Consider the following 22,950-nt stretch of genomic DNA (forward strand, 5'->3'; position numbering starts at 1 on the left):
TAAAAGTTTGATCACTTGCTCTGCATATAAATGTTGATCAGTTCAGGTGTCTCTATCTCTCATGACCACACCTCATGTTTCCTCACGTGTCTGTAAACATTGAATTTATGATATGAAGCGTGTTTTATGATTGTGATACGAGAAACTGTGACCAGTCCACTAACCTGTTTCTCCAGAACTAATAAACACAATTTACTGTTGTGCTCAGTGTGTGCACTGTATTTAAAAACACATCCCATCTATCCATCTGTCTATCAGTCTATCAGGCCAATACAACATGTATCCATAGATACTAAGCAGAGCCTAGCGGTCACTGGAAAACTAAACAAACATGATGCTAGCACACGTGTTTCACGGGAAGGCCACAGTTCTGACAATATCCTCACAAATGACAGTCTTAATTAGAAATAAAATGTTCATAACGGTACTAATTAATGTCTTAATTCAAATCTATCAAATGTATGATTGTGAACTGTGACTAAATGAACTGTGACTAGCATGCTGCTTGTACAATTTTTGTTTTTTTTGGTTTTGTTTTTTTGGATTTTTCCCCCTTTTTCTCCCCAATTTGTTATGCCCAATTCCCAATGTGCTCTAAGTCCTCGTGGTGGCGTAGTGACTCGCCTCAATCCGGGTGGTGGAGGACGAATCTCAGTTGCCTCCGCGTCTGAGACCGTCAATCTGTGCATCTTATCACGTGACTTATTGAGCGCGTTACCAAGGAGATATAGCACGTGTGGAGGCTTCACGCCATCCACCGCGTCATCCACGCACAACTCACCACATGCCCCACCGAGAGCGAGAACCACATTATAGGGACCCTAACAACCGGGCCAATTTGGTTGCTTAGGAGACCTGGCAGGAGTCACTCAGCACACCTAGCGAACTCCAGGGGTGGTAGCCAGCGATTTTACCACTGAGCTACCCAGGCCCCCCTGCTTGTACAATTTCAACAATTTTTCATTTTTCTTGCCACCCGTCCGTTATTATACGCTGGATTTCGCCCGGTTTGAAGATGCTGCGAACGGTCACGGGCGGGGCCAGAAGGGTGGCACAGGGTGCCCTCATCAGATGAACTTACTGGATGACACCCCTTACTCAACTCTTGCCACCCCTTTGCCACCCCTGGCAAAAAGTCCTGGACATGCCCCTGCGTACAGTACCTTATACTGAATCAATACGGGATGCGATTCATCACTGTGTCCGGTATTTTTCACCGGCTGTTTAGAATCAGAACTAGGCGTACGCGATTCGCGAATGAATCACTCTTTTGAGTCGATTCTTTTCAATCAACCAAACGGCTTAGCCACGATGTCTGATCGAGTCGGTTCGATGAATCGGTTTGTGAATAGATTGTTTGGAGCAGTTTCAAACACGTAAAACAGTAACGGGATGCTTTAGAACACAGACAACAAACATGAAGCACCCCCAGATCATCACCGATCCTCCACCTGGTCATCTAATGGTTAGATGGAGACCTGGAGAGGCCTCAGGTGACAGAGGTGTCTCGCACCCACTGTGAAATTTGGTGGAGGATCGGTGATGATCTGGGGGTGCTTCAGCAAGGCTGGAATTGGGCAGATTCATCTTTGTGAAGGACGCATGAATCAAGCCACATACAAACTTTCTTCCTTCTGCTCTGACAATGTTCCCCAACTCTGAGGATTGGTTTTTCCAGCAGGACAATGCTCCATGCCACACAGCCAGCTCAATCAAGGTGTGGATGGAGGAGCACCGGATCAAGACTCTGTCATGGCCAGCCCAATCTCCAGACCTGAACCCCATTGAAAACCTCTGTGATCAAGAGGAAGATGGATGGCCACAAGCCATCAAACAAAGATGAGATGCTTGAATTTTTGCACCCAGAAGTGGCATAAAGTCACCCAACAGCAATGTGAAAGACTGGTAGAGAGCATGCCAAGACACATGAAAGCTGTGATTGAAAATCAGGGTTATTCCACCAAATATTGATTTCTGAACTCTAAGTTAAAACATTAATATTGTGTTGTTTATAAATGAATATGATCTTGTTTGACTGTTTATTACTAACTGGATGCCACTTACTGAATAAAACATCACATAATGAGGTCATGTGACAACATAGTATACATATATACAGTATATATCACAAACATGAGGGTGTGTAGATGATGCATGTGGAAATTAAACAAGTCTTGGGAAAACTCAATTGATCTGCTCTAGTGTATATGTGGGTGTGGGTAACACAGTCACAAAGTCGATAAGTAATTAAGGTCAGCTCAGTTCCAGTAACAAGCCACTGTGTGTATGTGTGTGTCAACAAGCTCTATATGATGCGACTCACTTACTGTAAGCCATTGTGAATGACCGTTCAAAGTCTATGAGATGCTGACATCATAACACAACCCTCTCTGCATGCGTCACGTGATTTTAAGGAGATGCTTGCTCGGTATTTTTCGTCAAAACATTTAACTGCAGCTGAGAGAGTTGAATCATGTCTTCTGCAATGCTGTGTCAAATGAATTATGATCAAACACAATTCAGTTTAAATACGTCATATTGCAGACTGACACAAACATGTTTTGCTTGATGTGTTTTTATTGCTTCTGGTAAAATGAATTGTGGTCAGAGGTTGTGTGTTTGAGGTTTAATATTAACATATTAAAGTCGTTGAAGTGATTTCGGTGGAATCACACTGTAAACACGGGCGGGGCGGGCATGGGTGCCAGGGCTGAAGCCAAAGCTGACCCTTTCTGAATATTCACAAAATACGTCAGAGATTCTTTACAGTAAGTGTGTGTTATCAGCGAGATAAAAGCTTGGAATGCTGGGTAATTGCCATGTTATGGTGACTTTGTTTTGATACAGGTGTTGTTTAGTTGAGATCTCAATACCATTTGATTTCTCTTCACATGATCATGTATCCAGAGAGAACTGAGAGGCTGTATCCCAATTAGTATAATGCTAATACACACTAAAGTATAAGTACACACTTTTGAGTGTATATTAAGACAGTACACCATTATTAGCATGCACAATCAGGTAATAAAAGAGTTGTGTATATATATAAAATATATCCCTTGGTATATCCCTTCCAACATGATCACACATTAGGAAATTAACATGTTGCTCCCAAAAGTTCATGTACCCTGATATCAAACCCATTCAGTCGAATTACTGACAGTCGGCATTCTCCATTAGACATTTTTGCATCAATTCAAGTGTGAACACATTTCATTCTAGAGTTACATCTAAGACTCAGGTTCATGTCCTGTGGAAACCAAGAAGTAATCAGATTCGGAGGAACATGAAATTACATTTTTACTCCAGTGATATTTAGGTGTAGGATGTATGGTTGACAATATGCATTCTTGGGGGGTCTGGGTATCTCAGAGAGTATTGACGCTGACTATCACCCCTGGAGTCGTGAGTTCGAATCCAGGGTGTGCTGAGTGATTCCAGCCAGGTCTCCTAAGCAACCAAATTGGCCCAGTTGCTAGGGAGGGTAGAGTCACATGGGGTAACCTCCTCGTGGTCGTGATTAGTGGTTCTCGCTCTCAATGGGGCGTGTGGTAAGTTGTGTGTGGATCGTGGAGAGTAGCATGAGCCTCCACATGCTGTGAGTCTCCGCGGTGTCATGCACAACGAGTCACGTGATAAGATGCGCGGATTGACGGTCTCAGAAGCGGAGGCAACTGAGACTTGTCCTCCGCCACCCGGATTGAGGTGAGTAACCGCGCCACCACGAGGACCTACTAAGTAGTGGGAATTGGGCATTCCAAATTGGGGAGAAAAGGGGATAAAACAAAACAAAACAATATGCATTCTTGTTGACTTTATAACATCATTTACAATATACTCGCTGTGGCTTCTGGTGCAGCTCACATGTGCCCATGCATTCAACAACACTTCCAGCTTCGGCCACTGGGGGGCAGTGGTTCCAATTTCGGTGAGCACAGACCGATTTCAGCAGCAAAACATTCAACCTACTGTTGTCTAATTTAAAGTGCGATCAGTCTGTATTTTCCACATACAGACTGATATCCGATAATGTGGCATACTATATAGTATGTCTAAGTTTGTGAGTTAGGATGTAGCCCGATTTGATTTATAAGGTATTTTATTTAAACACAAAAGTTGACACATGACTGAAATTATGTTTAAAAACATTCTGACCCTCTAGAGGCTTATTTCTAAATGCTTGAAATATAAATAGTGCCCATGTATGAACAGCTTTATAAAACTAAAATTGTATTTATCTTTGTTATGTATGAGATGGAGAGTAAAATAAGGTGAAGTGTGTGCAGAGCTGGATTCTACACAGAAAATATAAGAGAGTTTTTAACTGAAGTCTGTATATATTCTGTGCCAGCTTGTAATGCCCGGGTTATTGAGACCTCCAGTAAAGTTAATTTGGTTTATGATTGTTTAGAGTGGATTTGAGGTCTGTTTAAGGGTTAATTGCTGATTAACATCTAAACTAGTATGATACCAGCACTCAAAATACCAAATGCTGATTTCATTTTCCTCCAATCAGAGTGCAGGCTCCGCCCATAGGGCTGGGTTTACGGGCAGCACAGACAGAGTTTCCAGTAAGGGATGTGACCGACTGAAATTCTGGAGTGCTGCCAAATAAACCTGTTCAACAGGTCTGTCTCTCTCAGTGCAGGTGTGAATACTCTTTGTGTTTGGCTATGTATCTACACCGTGTGTGTGTTGTGTGCTGGCGGGAGAGTAGACAATTACTGCTGTTTAATTTGGTTTAAAGTTTCATATTGTAACACATGCATCACAAAAGCAGTTTTCCCCCAAAGCTTTCTCCGTATTAATTGCTTTTACATTCATGCAATTGACAGACACATATATCTAAAGCAACTTACAGTGAAATCAAGCTACACATTTTATAAGTTTGTGTGTTGGGAATTGAATCCATGAATTAATGAAAGTTTATTTTTCATGAAAGTTCCAAAAGTAAAGTAGATGTTAGAAAATACTGTACGTTTATTTTAGTAATTTTTGCTTAGAGAATAGTTTTAGTGTTCTGGTAGCTCAAGTGATGGTGCTAGCAACACAAAGGTCATGGGCTCGATTCTTAGGCAATAAAAATCGTGCGTCAATAAAAAAAAAAAAGTTAAAAATATCCACGTCAAAAAACTGCCATAATAATATTATATATTAATATTATTTTCCACTTTCAATGAGTTCATTTTTTTATCCAACATCAGTCCTGATCATAACTACCAAATACTCATTCATCTTCAGAATTTTAACCCTTTAAATGCCAGTTTGTTTACACAATGCTACTGTTGTTTTTTTACACACACACACACACACACACACACACACACACACACACACATACACACACATTTCTCAATACACACATACAGAACACACTCTGACATCCATACCAACACACACACACAATTGTATCTGCATCATTTATTCAGTTGTCCTGCAGTGCTCTATAATACAGCAAACAGAGAATAGGGGAAAAGCTTGTATTTGCTCCATAGGCTAAACATGAGAAAAATGGCGCCATTTGGTGGAAAGTGGAAAATGTTAAAAATGTAATTGTGAAGCCAGGGCTCTGGAATGAAAGCATAATATCATAGAATTCATGATTTTATGCTTTAATGGCACTGGGATCAAATATTGCAGTTTTAATGGGTTTCAATGGGGACATTTTTGTCCTGAAGGTCCTGAGTGTAACTATTTTGTGTACACAGTGTATTATAGATGTATTATAGGAACTGAGGTTAAAATATCAAAATTCCCTCAAAAATACACACCTTTATGCCGTTGGCATTAACACAGCTAAAATGATAGAAAAAGACAAAAATGAAAAAGTCAAAAATGTCCCGAAGGTCGCACAAATCGTTTAAGTCGTTTTGTTTAAAAGTGTCTGCCAAATGCATAAATGTAAATATCTTCATGTTGTTAAAACGACAGCTACATACATTTCTCTGCTGTATTTAGTTATTTCAGATGCACTTTCTAAACCCCATTTTCAGTTCGGCAAGTTTATTTTTATATTTACATTTGATTTTTTATGTGATATTTGTATTTAAAACTGTATTTATACATTTTCGCTTTATTTTATTGAATTTTCTAGGGCTACAAATAACCAATCAATAATGGAAATATCATGATAATAAATATAATCCCGATTAGCCCATTATCAAAACAGTAGATGATTCTTTGTTCGATTAATTGGATAGAGGACATTTTATGTTGACAAATCATGTTATTCCACATCTTATCCAATGCTTTTCTTCCAACAGCGTGCAAAACATAAAGAATTGTAAGTGTATGCCATACATTGTGTAAAATATAAATGTTACTATTTTAAAATCATCCAATGTGTATATTGGACTATATAGTATATATTTATTTGTCTTTAATAGTAGAAGCAATTGATTGAAATTAATCGTAAGTCCAATTTACAGTTTCATCTGAGAACCCGCTTTTAAAAATACTGTTGATCTCAATTAATTGTGCCATTTCTGTGCGTTGCCGTAATACCTGAAAGATAAAGTTCTACAGATGATGTGAGTTTGAAGAATCAGGAATTAAATCCTTCTCGTTCTTTTAACTTCAGGAACACACGTCAGAAGAATTTTAAGTTTGTTTAGTCCTCTGTGTTGTGGTCTCAAAAAGCATCCGGACAATGTCTGACAGTCATTGCATTACATAAGATATCAAAGCAAGTGTTATTATAAAGACCGACAGCAAATATCAAGCAAAACATTTGACCAAAAAACATGTTTGTTAGGTTTGAAATGCTTAAACAATAGATGTAGTACTAAAATTCATACATGCACTAAACATCATCACAACACCAGTTCATGCGATCATGAAGAAGTCAGTGAGCTCTGAGAAAAGCTCCAGTAGCATTTTAGTGCACACTTGCTTTCATGTCTTATCTATTGCAAAGATATTCAAACATTTTTCAGTGTGACTGAAGTGTACAAACTCTTTTTGGGGTCACTGTGTTTTCCAAAACCTGTGTTGTTCATGAGTTGAGTCATTGTTTAAACAGGTTTTCATGGTCTGAAATATGTGGTTTTAGCTTGTTTACCCGACTTGAGTGCATTTTTGCAAGGGTTGATCAGGTTTTTGTCGGGTTACACAAGCCAGACTGATGAGCAGATTAATCTCCGTCAGGTGTCACTTACAGTCTTCTCAGCCCAACAGTGTGTGGTTTTGGTTAAAGACTGGTTTAACTGGACTCCAGAGCATTGCACCAATCCAATATCCATATAACAGCTACACACTGCAGCCTCAGAGTTTCACACAATTTAAGTGATTGTTAATTTCTTTAACATCCCTGATAGCACAATCACATCACCTAGACGTCTATTTGATGCGTGTTTACATCTGGAAGATGACTTTTTATGTTGTTTGCACCTCTGCAAAAAGATGTTTGACTTGGATGTAAAAACAAAACATTCAGATGTCTTTGAGATGTTTATGATATAAAATATTTGTAAATCTGATCCAGATGTTTAGCAGATGTTAACAAAGCTTTCCCGAAGGAACGCTCTTAGACATCTCAGAGATGCATGCGTGCAACCTGGGATCTCTAAGCTGTTTGGAGCTATAGTGCGTTAATGCATGTGAAATTACAGCACATAAAAACATTTCTAAATGTTTTTCACCCCAAACTGCAGCGCTACACAAAGCAGACTGCATGCAAAAATGGCAAAACATTATTAATTAAAAGGAGTTTGCTAAGTCAAGCGTTTGCACGCAGTGGAGGGCCTGGGTATCGCAGCGAGTATTGCCGCTGACTATCACCTCTGGAGTTGCGAGTTTGAATCCAGGGTGTGCTGAGTGGTCTCCTAAGCAACCAAATTGGCCCGGTTGCTAGGGAGGGTAGAGTCACATGGGGTAACCTCCTCGTGGTCGTGATTAGTGGTTCTCGCTCTCAGTGGGGCGTGTGGTGAGTTGTGTGTGGATTGTGGAGAGTAGCATGAACCTCCACATGCTGTGAGTCTCCGCGGTGTCATGCACAACGAGTCACGTGATAAGATGCGCGGATTGACGGTCTCAGAAGCGGAGGCGACTGAGACTTGTCCTCCGACACCCGGACTGAGGTAACTGTGCCACCACAAGGACCTACTAAGTAGTGGGAATTGGGCATTCCAACATTGGGAGAAAAGGGGATAAATAAATAATAAATATTGCATCTTCAGTATAAACTGTGAGTGTTTTGACATGTGGCTCTTGAGCTGGATTTAATGCCCTGATAAAACGTAATGCACAGCGATCAGGTGCATGCTTTTACTATTCACATTGGAATGAATGTTGCATACTGACCGCAAAAGCAGCGCGTTTGACTCGGTTATGTAAGAAAGCACAGAACTGGCCGGTCCGGTCACGCCGGCAACTCCATACAAGAATAAAGCCTGTTGATTTGACGAAAGCAGGTCAGTGATCACATAGTTTACTTACACTTTTATCTGCATGACCTGACAATACTCACAAGCTGCATTGTACAGCATACACACAGTCTTCACACCAGCACACATTCACTTTTAATTCACTTTTTTAATCACAGCTGTCTGGTCTAATGGTTATCAGGTTCAAACACTGTATTCAAACACGCAAACATCCACTGCAAACGTGCAGAATTACAATGCAAAACCTGCTGCTGCTACATGCTGCAAATATTTTTGCAGACATAAAGCCTTCTTTCACAACCACAGAATGTGTTAGAGTCTTCTTCATAGCTCAGAAGGCCTAAGGCCTTAATTACGTTTTATTTAAGTGTCAACTTTATCTCAGATCCTCCTGAAAAACACACAAATGAGTCATTTGTTCACATACAAGAGAGTACAGAGCTATCCACCTTTATCCTGAACGTGACTGTTTTCAATATCCGGTCTCCAGTGTTTTCACTCGCATAGGTAATGTGATGTTTAAGGTTTTACATTTGTAAAAATGATCAAAAAACATGTGTTTATAAAGTGCCGATGCTTCACAGAGTCGAGATGACCGTTTTTATTTACGGTGCCTCAACGGACATTATACGACCTGACATGATGCGATGGTCCGAGGTTAGTTACTGTTGTTATGGTATGACAGCCAACCATAGTTGAGTCTGGAATTCATTTTTACTCCAAAAGATAACTTAAATGTTGTTGTTATCCGTCTGGATTGTGTGATTTGGTAGTTTTTGCACTGTGACAGGCAGTTAGAAACACATTGGCGCCACCCAGTGGTTGCTCAGGAAAACTGTGGATAAAATATATATGGCTGACACTGAGAATTGAATGAGAACTGTCTGAGTTCATACTGAGGTCTCTGACTTTTGATTGCAGATTTTGGTATCTTGACTAAATTGGTGTCAAACCTTTCCATAACCCATTAAAAGTGAACTCAACCTGGGTTTAAAGTGGATGTTTAATGTTAAACCCAGGGTTAAATGTTCCTTTATACATCATTTCTAAAGAACACAACACAGATTTCAGTTTGAACACATCCTAAACATGGATTTCTCTGTAGGGTTTCAGTCCATTCATGTCTGATAGTGAAACTGTGAAAGCGTCACTTTACTGACCCCTTGTGGCCATTTGAAGAACAGGATTTACTGTGGTTTGCTATTGTAAACACTGCTTACTAGGACTTTTCCATATGATATTCAACTCGCTTTATTTGGTTGTGTTTATTTGGTATTTATCCCAATTTCTTTTATGTAATTCTACTCTATTAATTCTACTTTCTTGTGTCTCCTTCTGTTCTGTATGTGAAAGTGTTAATTTCCAAACGGACGGTGAGACTCAAAACTTATAGTACACATTGAAAATTATTTAAAATGTAATTTTACTCTAAAAAAAATGCTTTAGAATTTAAAAACAAAAGAAAGAACCCTAATGACATAAAATAAAGCTTCTGCACTATTTCTAGTGACTGAAGATACTCTTTGGCTGTTGAACTGTTTTTTTACTGGTTGACCCTTGTGCAACCTTCGGGACATTTTTGTCTTTTTCATTTTTGTTTTTTTCGATCCTGTTAATGCCAAAGGCATACATTTTGCCAAAGGTTTAGATATTTAGATATTTCAACCTCAGCGGTTAAGGCTTTGGGTTACTGACCAGAAGGTCGGGGGTTCAAGCCCCAGCACCATCAAGATGCCACTGTTGGGCCCTTGAGCAAGGCCCTTGACCCCATCTGCTCCAGGGGCGCTGTATCATGGCTGACCCTGCGCTCTGACCCTAGCTGGGATATGTGAAAAAGAAATTTCACTGTATATGTTCAAAAGAAATGTATAATGTTTGACAAAAAATTAAAGGCTTCTTCTACATCTATAACACACTGTGTACACAAAATAGTTACACTCAGGACCTTCAGGACAAAAATGTCCCCATTGAAACCCATTAAAACTGCAATATTTGATCCCAGTGCCATTAAAGCATAAAATCATGAATTCTATGATATTATGTTTTCATTCCGGAGCCCTGGCTTCAAAATTACATTTTTAATATTTTCCAGCAGATGGCGCCATTTTTCTCATGTTTAGCCTATGGAGCAAATACAAGCTTTTCCCCTATTCTCTGTTTGCTGTATTATAGAGCACTGCAGGACAACTGAATAAATGATGCAGATAAAATTGTGTGTGTGTGTGTGTGTGTGTGTGTGTGTGTGTGTGTGTGTGTGTGTGTGTGTGTGTGTGTGTGTGTGTGTGTGTGTGTGTGTGTGTGTAAAAAACAACAGTGGCATTATGTAAACAAACTGGCATTTAAAGGGTTAAAATTCTGAAGATGAATGAATATTTGGTAGTTATGATCAGGACTGATGTTGGTTAAAAAAATGAACTCATTGAAAGTGGAAAATAATATTAATATATAATATTATGGCAGTTTTTTGACGAGGACATTTTTGTCCTTTAAGGACCTCTGAGTAACTTTTATTATTGACGCACAAGGGTTAAAGTCTTTCCGAAAAAACTCTTTCACAAGAAACTAATCTAATCTTTAGCTCAATACACACATGCTGATAGAATCTAAACTAACGTCTTACTCAATTTATTTAAGACATTGTGGAAATTCATGGGTTGTCACCTTTTGTGTTGATTTATAAAGACCGTAGAAAACTTGAGCCTATAGTGAGTGAATATACACCATAGAAAAGCATGTGATCCCCTCCAGACAACTGGTAGACAAATCCACGCTCCTTTCACAAAAACAATAGACTGAGACGTCACAGATACTATGGTAAAACTGTCTCTCTAGCGAGTCAGTCCACTGTCGGGCATCTTTGGGACACTCTCGGGAGGTTATTTCCTGTCATGTCAGTGCAGCTCCTATATACTTGAATGGAGAAAGACAAAAATCTCCTAAAGGGTTGGTCAAGATTACGATTAAAGAACATATTTCAAATCAGCAATTAAATCTGACAATACTGGAATCATATATTGTGCTTCTGTGTCTCATATTACGCTAAAACGCGATTTTCTTAGCTTGTATAGCTAATGCGCATGCGCGTTCTAGAGATGATTGACAGGTGATGTCTGTATCTATAAGATGATTGGCTCTTTTACCTGTAAGGCGGGACTTCCTGTATACATCCGTTGACCGTTGGGCGTTCCAGTTTCTCCCATTAATTTAACAGAAGTGGCCCGTCTCTCATAAATACTCTCTGTCGGAGTGGACACAGCTTTACTGAAGTTATTTAAAGAACAAGACGAGATAAAAAATAGTTCATTCTTTCTGAAATCTCATCCGGGAAAACATTCCACAGGCTAAATTAAGACTTCAGTTTATCAGTGGTTTAGTCTCGTAACACTGTGAGTAATGGAGTGTCCAAATACTTTTAAAACAAAGTATTTAGTTTTGTAACCAAATTCACACTAAGGCACAATTTAAACTTGTCTACAAATCTACAAATTTCAAGCAGTTAAGCATAAGCCTTTAGATCAATAGGTTTTTAAGATCATGAGAAACACATTCAGTCACGTGTGTCCAAACTTTTGACTGGTAATGTGTGTGTGTGTATATATATATGTATTAATTTACTCCAAGGTACTTCAAATTATATCATGCTATTACCACCATTGTATCATTTCCAAAACATGGTGTTATCATGGTACTGTGTGCCCCCTTACTGCACAAAAAGGGGGCAGATTTTATTTCGTCACACAAAATTACATAAATAATAATACTACAAGAGCTTAATAACAACTATGTAAATGCACCCATAACTCCCTTTGACCAACGAAACATAATGAAATAATTTAAACTGCAAGGGATTGTGGGTATTCCCAATAGCCTTAATTGTTGTACTCAGTAGTCACTTTAAAATCTTAAGTCTATGGATTTTAAAGATAAATAAGTTCAATGAACTTTTTTTTTTTATTATTAAGTATTTGATTAGAGAAAAGGAAAACATTAAGAAACACCTGGAATATATATATATATTTAAATTGCCAGTATTTCAACCAAATGAGTGAAATGATTAAACATTCACATGCTCACTTAATTATGATAAAGAAAAACTCACTACTATGATTTCCATCTTTACAATTGTGATTTTGCTTCACACATTATGCTTTATCTGAATTATGCTTCTTTAACAATGTCCACAATGTACTTTTGTTTTTCAAACAATACAAAAAGACACTGTATAGTGTCCAGTTAAGTTAAAAATATCAATTTAGTAAATTCACTAAAATAAATTATCCTTAACCCTTGTGCGTCAATAATAAAAGTTACTCAGAGGTCCTTAAAGGACAAAAATGTCTGTCAAAAAACTGCCATAATAATATTATATATTAATATTATTTTCCACTTTCACTGACATCATAACTACCAAATATTCATTCATTTTCAGGATGTTAACCCTTTAAATGCCAGTTTGTTTACATAATGCCACTGTTGTTTTTTACACACACACACACACACACACACACACACACACACACACACACACACACAATTTTATCTGCATCATTTATTCAGTTGTCCTGCAGTGCTCTATAATACAGCAAACAGAAAATAGAGGAAAAGCTTGTATTTGCTCCATAGGCTAAACATGAAAAATGGCGCCATCTGGTGGAAAGTGGAAAATGTTAAAAATGTAAATTATGAAGCCAAGGCTACGGAATGAAAGCATAATTCCCCCAGAAATACACACCTTCGGTAAAATGTATGCCGTTGGCATTGACACAGCCAAAATGATCGAAAATACGATCATTAATAGTTATGCCCAATAGTTAACTGGGCACAGATTTGTTTTTTTGTTTTGTTTTATATATATATATTAATAATAATAATTTGAAGAAAAATATTAATTATAAGGGCAATTTTTACCCCGATATTTTGACTGTTGGTGGCACTTTTGTCCCATTAATTTTTGACCCTAATAGTAATACTTTGGTACATTGTACAAAAAAATAACTGGGTGAAGTACCCTCAGTGGCCACACGGGGGCAGGCGCGATCAGGCTTCAGTCTGGCAGTGCATCATTCATTCACTCCAAAACTTGATGAGAACTGAGGAGCAACAAACTTCATCTGAACACATTCAGTCTCTCGCCATCACTGCGACCACTGCATCTTCTAGAGCTTTCAACCCCACATCATTATATTAATTAACCCAGTTTATTACACTCTTACAATTATGTTTAGTGTATTATTTTGTCTAGTTTTATTTGTTGGGTCAGCTGAGGCGAATAAACGCACAGTGGAGATGATGAAGATGAGCCTGGAGAAGTCTTCCTCACCCCCACGCGACCTCTCAGCCCATCACATTGAGGAGGAGTATGATGAAGGCCTCCTGACCCGAACGCATCACGCGCAGAGAGTTCCACGCGGCTCTAAATCAAAGCAGAGAGACCGACACCACCCGAGACCTCATCCTGACCCTGATGGGTTCTTCACCACACCCCGGACTTTCAACGGGTCCCTGCGGGTTCATAACCCGTTATACCCGCTCACGGAGGAGTCTTACAGTGCATATGCGGTCATGGTGTTGTGTCTGCTCGTGTTCTCTGTGGGTGTGGTGGGGAATCTCGCGCTCATGTGTATCGTGTGGCACAATTATTACCTGAAGAACACGTGGAACTGCGTGCTGGCCAGTTTGGCCCTATGGGACTTCTCAGTTCTGTTCTTCTGTATGCCAGTAGTGATCTTCAACGAGCTCACCAAGAGAAGACTGATGGGAGATCTGTCCTGCAGAGTAGTGCCTTATGTGGAGGTGTGGGTCTTAACTTTTAAAACTTTAAAGTGTCATAAAATGTCCTTCTAATCATTGTAGTAAATCTCACAGTCTGTGCCTGTGGTTGTGCAGTAGTTTGAGTTTATTTGAGCCTCTTTTGAAGCAGGAGCACTTTCATTTCATCATGTAAATGAGATCTGTAATTAGCGGCACTAATTGGCCTAATTAACGTGTTGAATGAGTGTTTGTTTTAAAGACAGAATTGTCTTCCATAAGAGTGTTTGTTGACCCACTTCTGCGCCCTATCTTTATTGACAATACATTTGCATATTAAATTAGATGCAAATTCGTTTCAACATTCTGAATATTTTAGTTACTTGAGATACTGAGATGAAAACATTACACCCTAATTAACTAAACTGTTTACTTTGGTAAAACCATTGTACAGTGATGGTATCAGATGGTGATATCATGTACCATGTCCAAAAAACATGGTATTGTCATGTTAAATATCCTAAAGATGGTATTACCATGGTAAATGTCCAAAAAACATGGTATTACCATGGTACATTTTTTAAAAAAACATAAAACATAGTATCATGGGACCATGTCCATAAAACATGATATTGTCCTAAACATGTTACTACCATGGTAAATTTCCAAAAAACATGGTAGTAATATGGTACCATGTCCACAAAATTTTTTTACTACCATGGTAAATGTCCAAAAAACATGATGTCATGGTACCATGTCCAAAAAACATGACAATGCCATGTTAAATTTGGTTAAAAGATGTTATTATATGTATGTAACATGGTATTATCATTGTACCATGTCCAAAAAACATGGTATTGCCATGTTAAATGTCATAAACATGATATTACCATGGTACCTTTCCAAAAAACATGGTAATATCATGTACCATGTCCAAAAAACAGGGTATTACCATGGTAAATGTCCAAAAAACATGGTATTACCATGTTAAATGTCATAAACATGGTATTACCATGGCACCTTTCCAAAAAACATGGTAATATCATGTACCATGTCCAAAAAACATGGTATTACCATGGTAAATGTCCAAAAAACATGGTGATGTCATGGTTCCATGTCCAAACAACATGGTAATGCCATGTTAAATCTTGTTAAAAGATGTTATTATATGTATGTAACATGGTATTATCATTGTACTATGTACAAAAACATGGTATTGCCATGTTAAATGTCATAAACATGGTATTGCCATGGTACATTTCTAAACAACATGGTAATATCATGTACCATGTCCAAAAAAATGGTAATATCAAGGTACCTTTCCAAAAAACATGGTACTCTCTTGGTAAACGTCCAATAAATATGGTAGTATTATGTATCATGTCCAAAAAAACATGGTATTACCATGGTACATAAAAAAACAAAAAAAACATAGTATCATGGGACCATGTCCATAAAACATGATATTGTCCTAAACATGTTACTACCATGGTAAATTTCCAAAAAACATGATGTCATGGTACCATGTCCAAAAAACATGGTATTGCCATGGTAAATATCCTAAAGATGTTATTACCATGGTAAATGTCCAAAAAACATGGTAATGCCATGGTAAATATCCTAAAGATGTTATTACCATGGTAAATGTCCAAAAAACATGGTAATGCCATGGTAAATGTCCAAAAAACATGGTAATGCCATGGTAAATATCCTAAACATGGTATTACCATGGTAAATGTCCAAAACATGGTATTGCCATGGTACATTTCTAAACAACATGGTAGTATCATGTACCATGTCCAAAAACAATTACCTTGAAAACAAGCCCCATAGTTCCATATAAAAACATGGTCTTACCATCGTGAAATGTTCAAAACAAACATATTACTCTTGTGATATAAAAACATGGTACTGACTGTATTAATACCATGGTAATTTTTGGTACTTCATTGTTATTACAGTTCGGGTGATTTCATGTCTCATGCCTTTGACATGTCTTTGTTGACGTGTTTCTCTATCAGGTGACGTCTCTCGGCGTGACCACGTTCACTCTGTGTGCGCTGAGTATCGATCACTTCCACACGGTGACCAGCGTTCAGCCGCGACCGCGGCAGGTCGAGTCCTGCCAGTCTATCCTGGCGAAACTGTCTGTGATCTGGATTGGGTCTATGGTTCTCGCCGCCCCTGAGCTGCTCACGTGGCAGTTAGAACAGAAGATTTCTCCACGAACGGGTTTACCAGTGGATTCATGCATTCAGCAGCCATCAGTGAATCTCCCCGAGACGCTGTACTCGCTCGTTTTGACGTACCACCAGGCTAGAATGTGGTGGAGTTTTGGCTGTTTCTTTTGTTTGCCGTTATTCTTCACCGCTGCATGCCAGCTGATCACGCGACACGTCACGAAGGACAAAACCGCCGGTAAACCCCTTCGGCCTTCATCTACCTCCTCGTCCTTATCTTCTTCATCCTCATCACCAAAAAAACAGCAGAAGCAGCGGCTAGAGCGTCAAATGACCCGTACAGTGGTGCCGCTGGCGAGCATCTACGCCGTGTGCAGTTTACCGGAAAACGCTTGGAATATTGTGCTGACCTACGTGGGTGTGGAGGCAAGTGGTGTTAGTGTTAGCTATCTATCTGTCTGTCTGTCTGTGTTGTCTAAGTAACAAAAGTATCTGTCTGTCTGTCTGTCTAGATCTCAAAGGCCACATGGACACTCCTGGCTCTGATTGGTCAGTTCCTGTTGTTCGTGCGGGCAGGGACGACACCAGTGCTGATGTTGTGCGTGTGTAGGTCTCTCAGGCAGCCGTTCATTGACTGCTGTTGCTGCTGTTGTGAGGAGTGCCTGCCAGACCCTTCATCTTCATCATCCTCCTCATCTTCAACCACCAACGCCACGGCCGTCTCCTCCTTACCATCATCACCCGCATCCGTCCAGGAGAAGCTGAAGATCGTGTCAGGAACGTCGCCCGCCATGTTCTTTGATAAAGTGAAGGACAGTCCAGATGAGCTAATCATTGGAACGCCGTGCTGACCTAAAAAATGCATCCAGAACGTTCTTCAATTCATATGATTATCATGTGGACTCGCTTTTGACCAGTGTTAGTTTATCCAAGCTGTGAATGAGTTTCTCCATTCCTAGCACCTTCAAAGGAAGATTCTCTCATCATTTACTCACCCTCATGCCATCCCAGATGTGTCTGACTTTCTTTCTTCTGCAGAACACAAATGAAGATTTTAGAAGAACATTTCAGCTTTGTAGGTCCATACAATGCAAGTGAATGGTGACCAACATTTTAAAGCTCCAAAAGTCACATGAATCAGCATACGAGTAATCCATACGACTCCAGTGGTTAAATCTATATCTTCTGAAGCAATATGATAGGTGTGGGTGAGAAACAGATCTATATATAAGTCCATTTTTTACAATAAATCTCCACTTCACATTCACTTTCTTCTTTTGTTTTTTGGCGATTCACATTCTTTGTCCATATCGCCACTTACTGGTCGGGGCTGGTCAAAGGTGGAGATCTATAGTAAAAAAAGAACGTATTAATATTGATCTCTTTATCACCCACACCTATCATATCACTTCTGAAGACATGGATTAAACCACTGGAGTCATATGGATTACTTTTATGCTGCCTTTATGTGCTTTTTGGATCTTTAAAGTTCTGGTCACCATTCACTTGCATTGTATGGACCTACAGAGCTGAAATATTCTTCTAAAAAACTTCATTTGTGTTCTGCAGAATAAATAGAGTCATACACATCTGGGATGGCATGAGGATGAGTAAATGATGACAGAATTTTCATTTTTGGGTTAAGTATCCCTTAATCGCTGTCAATCAATTCATGTTTTTAATTAATTAAAATAATTATTAAATATTTATATGTTAATAATTTTAAATGCAATATAAAACTCAGATAATTAAAATGCATTACATTATTGTGCCAAACGAGTAAAGCATTGATTAGGCAGCTGTGTGTTGCCTGTACTGCCGGAGTTGCGCTTGCTGCCCCCTGCTGACTGAGCCTCATAATAACATGAAGGTGATCATTCCTTATGCCGGTCCAGAGCATGATTAATTGCGTACATTTTTTTCACTGCATTTTTTAATTGTATAATTAACGTGTTAAATTGACAGCCCTAATTTGAATATATGTGATTATGTATTCTCCAAAATAACTATTCCTTTAAAGACAGGCGTTCCTCCTTATCCACTGAACGAGGAGTTACACGTAGAATAGTTGTGATTTCCTCTTGCTGAAAAATCATCGTGACAGTTTTCAGTGTTGCTGTAAATCTTTTTGAAAGGTCCATTTTCATAGTATACACATTCACTTTATCAGCGCAACGTTTTGTATTATACAGGAACACGTAAATCTCATAATTGTAATTCATTTGTAAATTATTAATAACTAATATTTTGAGACGCCTGGGTATCTCAGCGAGTATTGACGCTGACTATCACACCTGGAGTTGCGAGTTCGAATCCAGAGTGTGCTGAGTGACTCCAGCCGAGTCTCCTAAGCAACCAAATTGGCCCGGTTGCTAGGGAGGGTAGAGTCTCATGGGGTAACCTCCTCGTGGTCGCTATAATGTGGTTCTCGCTCTCGGTGGGGTGTGTGGTGAGTTATGCGTGGATGCCGTGGAGAATAGCGTGAAGCGTCCACAAGCGCTACGTCTCCGCGGTAACGTGCTCAACAAGTCACGTGATAAGATGCGCGGATTGACTGTCTCAGACGCGGAGGCAACTGAGATTCGTCCTCCGTCACCCGGATTGAGGCGAGTCACTACACCACCACGAGGACTTAGAGCGCATTGGGAATTGGGCATAACAAATTGGGCATAACGAATTGAAAAAAAAAAAAAAAAAAAAAAAAACGTAATTTTTTTTTTTAGGTTTATACATAAATCTTGTACTGCTGTATTGTCAGTCACAGCAAACTTGAAAACATATGTTTAAAAGGTGAAATTATTGGATGGGGAAAAAGGAAAAAAATTTATATATTTCACAGCTGTGGTGTTTCGAAGAGAAAATGTAATGTGGATATTGTGGTTTTGAGTCACATCAGTGATTGTGTCTCACATATCAAAGTCTGTCTGATTCTCTCCCTGTCTGAGTGATGCAATTCTGCTGGAATTGAACAACCTGTGCCATTTACACACTCTTGACTGAGAAAATACTGGAAATACTTTTTCGCTACTTTAACACGTTAGATAGAACATGATTGTGATAGTAACGAAGACAATGTAGCTGAACAGATTGTTAGCATCAGATTTTTGTATATCTTTTGTACTTGGTTGCAGCCAATAAAGTTTAAATAAGTTTGAAATATTTTACAATTGAAAATGTCAAACTTTATGGTACCAGCAACCTTGTTTCTCTTTCTCCCTTACGCATAAACGTGAATTAGAATTTGTACTTCTGTGACCCGTCTGGTTAAAGAAAAGCTAAAACACACTCACACTGTTGAGTATTTAGTGAACTGCTGTTTCTTGGCTGTTGTGAAGCTATTTGCCTCCTACAGTAGATTCTCAGGAGGAGTCGCGGGGGCCCATAAGGGCCGTATTGTTCCTGATCCACGGCCCCCATGCCGAATATCAATAGCAACCTCTGCTCGGTTGCTAGGCTGCTTTCACATGCGGCTTTCAGCATTCAGACTCCAAACAGCAACAGACCCGGTATTCTCTGCTTTCTCTCTCTCAGAGCATCTGTTGTCTTGGAGACAGATGCTGGGTTTCCATCCAAAATGTTTCGCATTTTTTAAGCGCATATCTAAAAACTGGACTTCCATCCACTACGTAATGCGCATTATCATGAGGGAGCCGCCTCGTCATGATGAAGCCGCTGAATGACCTCTCCCTGCTTTGGGGACAGTTTTATTTGCAAGATTTGAGCAAGTATCTCATTTTATTAATGCTTCCATGAGACACCGCAGAATAAGTGCAATATCTGATATGATGTGGGCTGAAATAGCTGCGATGCCCACACAGCGCCAGTCTCTGCATACCTGGGAGTGCACGCTCTCAAAACTGTTCTGGCGGATTGTAAGGACCCACTTTATCGACCAGCTGTGTGTTAAACGCTTCCGAATGACAAGCGCTATGTTCAAAGATTTGTGTGCCAAGATCGGACCTTTCGGTGGGCTAGTCACCTCAAGCTATCGCACACACATAACACATGCACGACTGGTCAAAACACGTCACCGTTTTGCGAATAAACCGATTCCATCACCTTAACGCGCATTTTAACTCATGCAAAACTCTGGAAAATCCACCTCCTCCTAGCGTATTAAATTTTAAGCGAATTTAGAAAGTTTATTCGCAAATCAAGCGTTTCCATTCAGGATTTCTTATGCACAATTTCAAAATGCGCTACAAATAGTTGGATGGAAACCCAGCTAGAGACGTCTGCTGGCGGGACTTGCACTCTGATGTGGAGAGGGGTAACTCGGAGGGGCAGAATGGGGTAGCAAGTAATTTGGGGTAGATTAAACGATTTGCTCTGAGATACACACTCGCACAGAATGAGGTCAAGTGTGTGTTTTTACGCAGCGTGCAAATATGGTGACTTTAGGTAATTTTCACGCCGCTGTCTTTTGATGTGTTATCTCACATAACATAAATTGTTTTTAGTTGTCCTCTCCCCAGAAAAAAACGTTGTGCATGCAAACAGAGATGCTAATACGCATCCCATTGTACTTACTGTGCGTTCTTGCGTTGCTGTGGCGGTCACAAACACAAGGGGGCGATATAGTTTTCTTCAAACATCCGTGCCATTCAACTGGTTGTGTTAGGCTGACCCGGAGGGCTATGGGTTTTCATTATTGGGTAATAAGATCTCTGGTAAACATTAATTGAAGATACTTGGACAACATAACACACAGTCATACATCAAACCTGAATTCTGAAGTTAACGTGTTATGGCTGAACAGCTCTATTATTCAGGCAGCTAGCTTAACAGATGTCGACAGTTTAACTTATTTTTACTAACTTTCTCAAATACAAATATATCTTAATTTTATACAACCAAAACAAACGTTCTGTAAACGTGAAATACCTACCTGTTCGGTTTTCTTTTAATAGCTTTTAAAGTTTTACGCACTGTGTACATTTAGGCCACGTGCACACTAAATCCGTTTCAGATTGACAAATCCGTTTTAGTTTACGGAGAGCGTTTTGAGAGCCATAAACGTAGTGAAATTAATACGTTTACCAACGAAAACGTGTTATTGAGGACGTGGCATTAATTTAAACATTTACTTAAAACCGAAGCGAAAATATTTTTATAGATTGTTTTTTTTTCAATTTAAAAACAACGTTTAATCACTTAAGTAGGTCGCACACCGGACGAGAAGCGCAGGTATCAAACACGGGACACGTCGGATCAGGTTGCAGACAGTACACACAAAAGTTTCCAAGGTTTTTCCCTTCTTCAAGAATGAAGAACGCTAAAGTAAATAATTCATGTCCTTTAGATAATGATTTGGGTCGAATATAATGGAAAATATACAAGTTGCGCTCCGTGCTCCAGAAATTTGAGCAGCCTCCGGTGTCGTAGCTGGGCGACGCCGACAAACGAGTGGCGGCGACGGTGTGCGTAACTTCATTGAAAACAGTTGTTTCGAATTTTAGAAAACGCCATGTCGTCCGTCAGACGCGTCCGGTGTGCGACCCCCTTTAGTGTTAGGGCCCTTACTTCAATAACATATCTGTGCCAGCAACATGCAATTTTCCACGAGTAAAGACGTGTTTTTAGTCGTTTTTTGAAGACAGAGAGTGAGTCAGCTTCACGGATGGAGTTGGGAAGGTCGTTCCACCGATGAAGCTGAAAGTCCGGGAAAGTGTTTTGGTGCCTCTTTGTGTTGGTACAACAAGGTGCCGCTCATTAGCCGACCGCAGGCTTCTAGTGGGCGCGTAGCTCTGCAGAAATGATTTTAGGTATGCTGGAGCAGACCCAGTGACTGTTCTGTATGCCAGCATCAGAGACTTGAATTTGATACGTGCATCAACCGGCAGCCAGTGAAGAGAGACAAGGAGTGGTGTAACATGCGCTCTCTTTGGTTCATTAAAGACCAGACGTGCTGCTGCATTCTGGATCATTTGCAGGGGTCTAATTGCACATGCGGGGAGGCCTGCAATGAGAGCGTTACAGTAGTCCAGTCTAGTTATGACAAATGACTGAACAAGCAGTTGTGTGGCATGTTCAGAGAGGAAGGGTCTTATCTTCTTGATATTGTAGAGTGTACATTTACATGATCGTGCTGTCTTTGAGATGTGGTCTGTGGTTGTCAATGGTTACCCTTAGATTTCTGACCGTTTTGGAAGGCGTTATTGTAGTTGCACCCAGCTGCACGGTGATGTTGTGTTCAACAGCAGGGTTGGCAGGAAGTACGAGGAGCTTTTGACTTCTGAGATTTGAAGTCCACTCAGTGAGTGTGTGTTTATTAATGCTTATAGCTGTGTGTTTTATGTGTGTCTGGCAGCATTGAGACACTATTTGTTTTGTGAGAGAGTTTATGGAAACCCTCTGTGAGTGTGTTTGTGGTTTGATAGCTCATCTCAGATCTGCTCCAGCTCTCTGCGGGTCCAGCGGAACCGGGCCTGTCTCAGATTCATTACAACGCTGTGGGGTTCAACACCCCGTCCACATGAGCAGGAAGACCACTCAAACCCAAACAGTACGTCCTGCTGGACATCCGGCACATTAAGTCACACTGTGAGTGCTGCCATGACAACCACTGCACTCTCAACTCTGCCCTTCTCACATCCTACCAGCTGAGTAACACACACACACACACACACACACCAAGA

General features: G+C 39.8%; 2 protein-coding genes across 2 annotated transcripts in view; one reads left to right on the forward strand and one right to left on the reverse strand.

Moving 5' to 3' along the window:
- Positions 1-561: 561 nt before the first annotated feature.
- LOC127439143 (choline/ethanolaminephosphotransferase 1-like) overlaps positions 562-22,950 on the reverse strand; it is a 154,923-nt gene continuing 132,534 nt past the window's right edge. The window contains exon 11 of the transcript XR_007896858.1: positions 562-624. The gene's annotated coding sequence lies outside the window, so the exon portion shown is untranslated. The remainder of the gene's footprint in view (positions 625-22,950) is intronic.
- Positions 13,313-17,442, forward strand: LOC127439132 (G-protein coupled receptor 37-like 1). Its single transcript, XM_051695226.1, has 3 exons — positions 13,313-14,177; positions 16,154-16,738; positions 16,825-17,442. The coding sequence occupies exons 1-3, from the start codon at positions 13,602-13,604 to the stop codon at positions 17,161-17,163; spliced, it is 1,500 nt and encodes a 499-aa protein (XP_051551186.1). The 5' UTR covers positions 13,313-13,601; the 3' UTR covers positions 17,164-17,442.

This window comes from Myxocyprinus asiaticus, chromosome 50 (assembly GCF_019703515.2).
Source record: "Myxocyprinus asiaticus isolate MX2 ecotype Aquarium Trade chromosome 50, UBuf_Myxa_2, whole genome shotgun sequence".
Lineage (NCBI taxonomy): Eukaryota > Metazoa > Chordata > Actinopteri > Cypriniformes > Catostomidae > Myxocyprinus > Myxocyprinus asiaticus.